The 9,529-nt window shown below is 26.3% G+C and overlaps 1 protein-coding gene across 5 annotated transcripts in view; it reads right to left on the reverse strand.

Annotated features, from left to right (window-relative positions):
• The window catches only part of LOC135923462 (phosphatidylinositol phosphatase PTPRQ-like), a 34,267-nt gene extending 25,030 nt beyond the window's left edge, over positions 1–9,237 (reverse strand). For 4 of the 5 annotated variants that reach the window (XM_065458214.1, XM_065458217.1, XM_065458216.1 and 1 more), the window contains exons 1-2: positions 9,093–9,237; positions 8,900–9,055 (exon numbers count right to left, since the gene is read on the reverse strand). In XM_065458214.1, coding sequence (XP_065314286.1) covers positions 8,900–9,055; positions 9,093–9,156 — 220 coding nt within the window. In that variant the 5' untranslated portion in view covers positions 9,157–9,237. Of the gene's footprint in view, positions 1–8,899; positions 9,056–9,092 lie in introns of those variants that run through there. The other variant, XM_065458215.1, reaches the window with a different exon arrangement.
• Between the last annotated feature and the right edge of the window lie 292 nt (positions 9,238–9,529).

Consider the following 9,529-nt stretch of genomic DNA (forward strand, 5'->3'; position numbering starts at 1 on the left):
AAATTTGAGTAATGTTTTAAGGGTTTTAAAAAAATCTTTGGGGTTTTGCTATTAAAGGTAAAGAGCCCAATTGATTATTTTCTTTGTCTTATTAGCTTTCAGGAGTTGAATTTCAATTAGAATAGTCCTATTTTTCTTATAATTTAATTATAAATAAAATTATATTATAACAAGAATATAATTTATTTCTACATGTTCCAATATTACATGATGAAATTGGCATTCTTCAGGAGAATTACGAATTGTTCAATCCATAATTTATATTTTAAAAAGAATTACCATATCCATTATAAAATTAATGCCTTATTTGTTTTAATTTCGTTGTAAAAAAATAAAATCGGATTTTAAGAGATATCTCAATCGAACTCGTACAGATATTTAATAAATTTAATAGAAAAACAAAAAATATTATTAAAACAACCGAAAAACAAAAATATATTGAAAATATATCAATTATTATATATAAATACACCCCAAAATAAATCTAAATAACGATAAATGCCTTTTGTAAAATATATCAAGATGTAGTTTTGCCTATCAGGTCAATTCAGCGAAACACTTTTTCATGAATTTCGTTTATTGGGAAGCCAATTCCTCGAATTTTTTTGAAATATTTAACGAAGACAGAATCGCGAATCCAACATCGTGAATTTATTCCGCGAATACATTTTAGCGAACCCTTTCTAACGAATTTTCTACTGCGAATGTAATAGCGCGAAGTCATTATCGCGAAACATAACCGCGAAATAATAAATATATTGCGAGTTCATTAATTTAAAGAAAAACAACATATACAATTTCAATTTATCCACCAAAGTTCCTTAAATGATAAACGCGATATGTTTTAAGGATACTTAGTTACATATTGTCTATGTAAGCATGCAACCTTTATCTAATGTGATAGAAAATAAATCAGCCAATTTCTTTCTGGTCTCTTTCACTTATGGTTGTAAATATGGTGGTGGGGCAGGCAGGGGGTATTTTGGTTCAAGTTTTTACCCCCCCTCCCCTCCTTAGCATAAATTTTAAAAATGTGCTTTATGCTATTAAAAGTAAATTTTAACAAATATTCTGAAATGCTTAGAAATTTTTCCAATTAAGAAATATCAAAAGCTAAGAATTTTTGCAATCTCAGATTATTTTTAAAAATCATAAAAGATTTTGCTAAGTAATTTTTTTAAATTTTCTCCGAATATTTTTTTAATTTTTCCGAGTTATTATGACATAGAGTAATGATTAATTTTAAAAGTCAAAAAATCAAGCTTATGCACTTAAAAATAAAAGAAATAGTAAAAATTTCTGTGCGATATATTATATTTTCTAAGAAATTTATGAGAAAATAAAAATTTTCACTTAGCAAAATCATCTTTTGAGAATTCAGTAAAAATTACTTTAAGTAGTTTTAATTCTGAGTAATTAAGAGAAAAAAATAATATAGGATGTAGCACTAATCTATATGTATTGTAGTTATTGGCTCAAGCTTCAGAATTAGTTCTTGCCAAAGTAGGGCAAACTATGCTTAAGGCTACGTCTTAATATTAGCAGATTCCTATCAAATTTTTAAATTAATATTTTATATCTATGTAATCAGAAGAGATATATATATAAAGATCGTAAAATCATAAAATATTTTGACTTAGGGACACCTTATACTTAGATGTAATTTATTTTTGAATCGCCATTCAAAATTTGATAAAGACAGTTTAATAGCTTATAACTCTGTTTCGGTTAGTGACTGGAATTAATAAATATTAAGTACTTTAGATAATAAATATTGACGCAACAATTTCGCCAATAAGGATCAAGGTTTAAGAATGGACTCAATGATTAATATATTAATAAAGCTTAGGAGGAAAAAATATTTATTCCAATGATAAATTTTATAAACCAAATAGTTTTAATTATATAAATTTATTAAGGCTAAAAGAAAATTAAAACTATCATTGATTCAATCTTGTACATATTTTTTTTAAATATTATTCAATTAATATGATCATAAAATAAATGATTCAAAATAAAATAGTCACTATTGGCAATTATCGCAATATTAATCTCGTGATATTAAATTCGCTAAAATATCTTCACGAAATGTTTTCGCTGTTATGACTTCTCTATAAAATATTCGCTGTAATGTATTCGTTTAAAAGGTTTTGCGATAAAAAAATTCGTGATATTTGTTTCGAATAGTAATCGCTAAAGTGGATTCGCAATAAAAGTTATTAGGAACATATACGTTTTACATTAATTATTTAATTATCAAATCAAATCAAATTTTATTGTTTAACAAACGAAGAAAAACTAGCATCAAAATAAATTTGAACAAAAAATTGTCATATTTTTCATAATAGTTTATCTATATAAATATGTTTTAAAAATAATCTCGATTAATACATAGTGATATTTTAGCCTTATAAAAATTAAGTATCAATCTATTAATATAGAAAATGTTAATTTATCTCAATATAATAAAATAAGATGTTGACCATCTTAACATGGGTTGTTCTTCCTTCTTGGTTGCTGAACCGTCTTCTCTTTGTTATCAAAGAGGATGCAATATCGTTTAGCCAGTTTTAGTTTGGTCTTTTTCTCTTGCTTGGTTCAGTTAAACGTTTGCATGTCATGTCGATGTCAAGCGAATACTGCGACTGTTACCGCTTCTTTGAGGTGATCGTCTTTGGCATCCGTAGCATCAACAATTGTTCTCGCGTCACCTCCTTCGGATTTTTTTCTCCACCCCAGCTAACATCGTTGTTCTTAGAGTGTTCGTTTTATCATACTTGGTACCCTCTACTAGCATCGCGGGAAGTGATTCTGAATCGTTTACCTTGCTTTGCCCTTGGTTAACAACAATTTTATCGTGTAGATCATCGACAACATTGGTATGTCCTGACCTCTTTCACTGGCATTTAGGCATCCAATACGGCCATTAGAATCACTATCAATGTTTTATATGGAATTGAGTTAAGTTATTTCTATGTCAACCGGGTACATTGAGGTGGCTTCTTTTGATAGTGCCATGACTATGTGAGCTCTCTTTATTCTTTATCTCTTCTACTACGATTCTTCTGAGGGTGAATAAACATTCTAATTGCATCGCGTATGATTTCCAGATGCCTCCACTTCATACTTTCCAAATGGAGGAAGTTCGATATGTAATATATCCCTACTCACATCATGTATTGTTTTATTTTCCAATAAACTTATTTTTTTAAATCTTTTGTCAAGTATTTTGTCCGGACTTCATTGGCAACCAATATTAGGAACTTATACGTTTTACTTAATTACTTTATTATAAAAATCATTTATCAAATTTTATTATTTAACAGACGAAGAAAAACTAACAACAAAATAAATTTAAACATAAAATTGTTATATTTTTCACAATCTATATATATGTTTTAAAAACAATGATTAATACAAAGTGATACCTTAGGCGTATAAAACAAAATATCAATCAATATAAAAAATGTTAATTTATCTCATTTAATAAATTAAGATGTTGACCATCTCAACTAGGGGTTGTACCGATACCACTTTTTGGAGGCCGATCTGATATTATTCCTGATATTAAATTAATTTCAATTAGGGGTGTACCATACCACTTTTTGGAGGCCGATCCGATATTCCAGATATTGAATTGATATCGGCCGATAACCGATCCGATATCATATCTAATTTTGTATTTTGTAATGATACCAATGGTTTTAATTTGTAATATACTTTTTATTAGTATAACATCTATAATCTAACTATACCATAACTTATGGCATTTAAATATATTATAATGATCAGTTATAGTTTATATTCAATTCAATTGCAATTCTAAAAGTATATAAAATATTTTTATTGTTAAATTACTTTTATGTAATAAGTAATAACATTAATTTATATAGATAATAAGTAATAAACAAATATATTATGAAATTTGAAATAAATATTTAAAATAATATTTAACATTAATATATCGAAGATTTCTTTTTAGAAATACCAAAATTTCCAATTTATCAGAGATCAGCCTGCGACGATGGCAACTGTCAATATCACCAGCTTCACTAAAAACAGATTCTGAAGAGATCATCGCACAATTTTATAAACAGAATGCGCAAAAATATAACAATATGGCAAAATGTTTATTAATTAATTATTATTATTAAAAATATGGATTTCGATTTTATTTATAAAAATAAATGATTTTAGATATAACCTTTTTAAAAAATTTATAACATTTTATTTTTGTTAAAAAAGCCATTTTATATCGGATCAAATCGGAAAATTTTATAATATTGGCCGATGACCGATATTTTAAAATGAGTGAAATATCGGTCCGATCCGATAAAAAATATCGGTGCATCCCTAATCTCAACAAATGTTTCGCTATAAAATCCATTGCGATAAACGACATTCGAGGTAAGAGTTTCGAGATAATAGTTTCACTGATTGACATGAAACCGTAGCATTATCTAGTAGTGTTGTTAAATGGTTCGTTTTGAGCCACTTTTTTAAAAACGGCTAACTCCATATTTTATCCAGAAAACTATTAGCAAGCCTGAAGATTTTGTTCATAGAAGGAACAAAGTTCTAGACATATATTATCGAAATTTCGATATTATTTTTCTGGTTAAAATATTGAGTTAGCTGTTTTAAAAAATCGGCTCAAAAAGAGCCGTTTAACAACACTAGTATCTAGTCAACAATTCTAGTTGTTTGTAATAGGATCGGGATTGCATCTATATCGAATAGATACAAAATTTGTGAATCAACATAACCCTATAATGAGAAATGACCAGTTAGTCTTATATATTTTATTTGCCAAGTGCGTTTATATCTCAAGATGCCAATTCTTTCTGGAGAAATTCTGACCTAATTTAAAAAAAACGGGCTAATTAGACCCATTTTTTTTAATTTGAGGCATTTAGCAGACAAAAATAATTTTATATTTTCAAATCCTCCGAACAAGGGTCTGCAATGGGCGAATTTTTAACATGCCCAAAATAATTGGCGGACGGTATAACAATTTTTAAACAACGGGCAGGACTAGAAGGGTGGGTTAATATTTTTAATTTTGTTTGTTATTTAATTAGCTAAATCTTTTTTTATTAAAAATTAGTGGCAAAATAATTTAATAAATAAAAACCTTTTTTTAGAAATTAAAATGTTGCTTTTGCATTTTCGTAACTTATTAATAAACAAAAACCTATTCTAAGAAGTGAATAAAGTATTCCTCTTTCTTTTTTGTTAAAAAATTTGAAAAAATATAATAACAACATTTTTCTCAGAAATTGATATTTTTTCTTTTTTTATACTTGCGTTTAATCAAGGCCTGAAAATTTTTAGAAAAGGACTAACTTTTTTTACATTTAGAAGATTATTTCTTATCTGGTTTTATTTAAATTATTGTTTTTTAAAAAAGGCTCATTTTTGTATGACCAGAGCTTTAAACCTTGAAATTTTCATTATCATTCTATATGCATAAAAAAATAGAGATGAGTCATACAACAAATATTAGAATAGACACTATTTAAGTTAATGGGGAATACTATGTAAAATTTGTGAAGAAACCCGATAAAATATTGACAAAATACTTTACCATGAAGCCTCGAGATTTGGCAGAGGTCCAAACCTTTCTGCCATACATGAGCAAAATATCCGGCTTACATAATATTATTTTGGCTAAAATCTTAATCGGGCAGTTTTTAAAAATCGGGTTTATTAACAACACTATCGAGTTGAATCGAATAATGAGGGGTACACCTGGTATTAATAAGTAAACACCAAGCTATCTCAGAAACAGTTTGTAAAATATTTTTTTCGCTTCCCAAATAAAATTATATCTAGTATCTGAGTTGTGGAAATAATAAAATATTTTGTGAAAATACAGAAATAATCCTAATTTTTAATTTAACTCTTTGGTGTGTCTTGTAAGCTTTTATAGAAAGAACGTTTTTCTGTTGGCCTAGGTTTATTCAAATTTAGAAACAGGCTTCGACTAGAAAAATCTGAAAATTTCTTTTTAAATATTTTAATGATAATATAGTATATACATATCATGTTTGTATTATTATATTTATTATTTAAAAATATATTTGAATATTGTTTGTTGGTATGGTATTACAAATATATATAAAATTAAATAAATTAATGCAAAATTATTTTTAATTTTTAAATTTCGGGAAAAGTCATTGAATAATTTTCAGTTTAAATAATATTCAAAAGGAATTTGTATTAAAATATCAAGTAATTTGTAGGAAGGCTATGAACCCGCCCTGAACCAGAGCCCTGATATTTTACTGAAAACCACAAACCTTTTTTAATTTTTTAATCTTATAAAATTTCTTTATTTTATTTTTATTTTAATATAAAAAATTTGAACAGTCTTAAAAAATCTATATTAAAAAAATAAAATGTAAAATATTTATAAAATATAAAAAGCATTAAATATGTATTTTTTATTTTCAATATTAAAAACGTTTTTGTGAAAATTATTTTTCGTGGAAGCGTTTTTTAGTATATCCATTTTATGTATAATTAAAATTCGAACCCTGAACCCACCTAAACCCGAACCTGATTCAGAGATTTTTCACTGAACTCTTTTTAGAAGGAGGATCCACAGTCCTGTTTGTAAGTAATGAATTGATATTTATCATGCCTAATTTTAAAAATGGTTTAAATCAATATTATTTCTAAAAAATCCCTTGATTAAATCGATTTTTATTTTCATTAATTTTTTTTTGCAGATATACCTATTTTTCTCAAGCATATTTTAACTAAAATAGTCATTAAAGATAGGTGGGTTTACATTTTATATGAGCGGACGTGGGTTAAAAAAGGTTTAAATAACAGGCAAACAGGTGAAACACTTTTAAGGTTGAGAGATAAAACATTTTTAAAGGGCGTAAATTTGTTTTTTCAAAATTTTGAGCAAGGGTAAGATCAACATTTTTAAGGCATTGGACATGCAGGCAGGTAAAAAAATTCAAAAATCCTATGGAGACTAATATAAAATTTTTAAACTATGGGAGTGAGTACTTGTGAGGTAGAAATCAGCCTATTACAGATTTCTAGTCCGGACTGCCAGTAATAGACTTATGGTGAGTGGCTCTTTATATTAAAAAAATTCAACATTCCTCATATACATAACGAATAAATCAATACATGTCAAATCAAACACCTTTTGGCAGCCCTCATTCAATTTTAATAAAAAAACAGGAATGTTATATGTATTCTAATTATATCAAAAACGAAATTTTTAGGGCTATTTTCAAAAAAGTATCGGATAGGGCAGATACCTGTATAAAAACCGATCGGATCTTTTATATTGTTTATTTTATTTACATTATTTTAATATTCTCAAAATGGGGTCAAATTAAGGAGTTGCCCAAATTATTAAAAGTCCACATTAGACAGTTTCGATTGCATATTGCAATATTTTTGTTTTAAATATAGTTTATATTAATCTTGTAATTATGGAATTAAATATCATTTGAAATGGATTTTATCTATAAATATTACTGATATTCTAGAGGAATAAAACCTTTGCAGTCCAGGATGCTAGCTTTTACCCTGGCTTCTAACAAAAATATAACTTGCAGTCACTATCATTCCCCTTTTAAATCATCTTTTCTCCATATATAAATATGTCATAACTTAAGTCTTGGAATTAATTTTTAGTAAACTTTGAAAATTTCATAAGTTTCAGAATACTAGCTATTCTAAAATTACATGAATACACATAAATACTAACACAGGATAACTAAATAATCTCTCTAGACTTACAAACAACTTATTAAGAATATTTAATATTCCAAAAATGTAAAAAAATTATATATATTATTCCAAAAATATAAATAATAATATAAATTTTTAATTTTAGTAACAACTCTATTATTATACATTATATGTTGGTACAGCCCTCTGGGCGAGGAATTATTTTTCATGCCAGACAAATTGTAAAAATATTTATACGAGTAGAGCCAAAAGTTTTGAAATGTTTTAAAGCTGATTATTAAGCATAAATTTTTCAAAGATCTGAGTCTTATTTTAACTCTTGTTTTAGAACTTGGTGTAAATCTAGCTCAGTTGAAAATTCTAAAATGAAGGCCCCATTAAGTCTGCTATAAATTTTTTTTTATTCAGTCTGTTCAGAAAAATTATTATGTGCAACAGCCTATAATCATATTTCAAGGTATAGATTTGTCTAATTGGCATGGCCATAAAAATATTTTGCACAAGATGTCTAGCTTTGAAATCTTTTTGGCAGGTCTGAGCTATACCAACTTCTAATTAAAAATACAACTTTAGTTAAAAAAAAATTTTTTATACAATATTATAATTATGTATTCGGTTTTATTTATAAGTCAAATTAAGAAAATTAATTAAAATTTTTTATCATATGATGTTAAGTTTTATGAAATTTTTATATAAATACAATTTGAGAAAAAAAAACCCAAAAAAGAGTTGTTGGTATGATATAAGATCAAAGGAGAATAAAGGGGAGAGTAGCAAGCTTGTTAATAAAAAATGGTATAAAAAACTGATAAACTATAGATTTATATTTTTATTTATCCTATTTATTATACAATATAAAAAATATAATTTTTAGGAAAAAATATTGTATATCACTTTAATAAGATAAAGCAGCTTCTTCCATAGCTATGTCATTAAAATTTATATATAATGTTAAGTTTGCTCATTTCAAAAGAGATCTTACATAAGTAAGCAAAATTAACAGTCTAAATTTTATATAGTTAATAAAGATCAAGTTGCCTTGAAATAGTAAATATAAAATAAAAATATATTTTAGTACTATACCATATAAACAAGATATACATAAACTAAGATATAAAATAAGTAAATGATCTTAGTATATATTTATAATAGTATTTTCTTATAAATAATTTACTGTAGATAGTTGCAAAATGAGTCAAATTTGTCCCTTTATTGTATATTTTAACTTTGTCTATAGTACATCCATTTTTTATCTGTTCTGGCTTTAAACTAACTGATATTTCTACTGATTTTCCAACTTGTAAGTGAATATCGGATTTTGGATATATATCTTAAGAAAATTTAATATTAAAAAAAAAATTAATAACCTGCAATATCAAATAAAGCTTCATGTGATATTCCAATAATTAGTATAAAAATAAATATCTTCATTTTGTACAATAAATTATAATATATCTCAAATTTTTATTAGAGAAGAAATACATATATACATTAAGATGTCATTTTTATATCACTTAAAAAATGTATATAGAAATTGGCACCTAATCGAATAGATATCAATCATTTGTAATTATCCACTTTTATTTTCAATTTCACAACGACACTATTATACAATTTTTCAGAGACATGCGCCTAGAAAACGACTATATGGGGGAGAAGGTCAAAAATTTAGGTACTTAAAATGATTATTATTTGATGGTAAGAACATCGCCCCTTTCGCTATGTGAAATATTACGCTTGGACTCTCTCAAATCACACCCAAGCAGTGTCGTTAGGGGAGGGGGGTGCGCAGGGGCTCGAGCCC

This window comes from Gordionus sp. m RMFG-2023, chromosome 2, assembly GCF_954871325.1.
Source record: "Gordionus sp. m RMFG-2023 chromosome 2, tfGorSpeb1-WG-v2, whole genome shotgun sequence".
Classification (NCBI taxonomy): domain Eukaryota; kingdom Metazoa; phylum Nematomorpha; class Gordioida; order Chordodea; family Parachordodidae; genus Gordionus; species Gordionus sp. m RMFG-2023.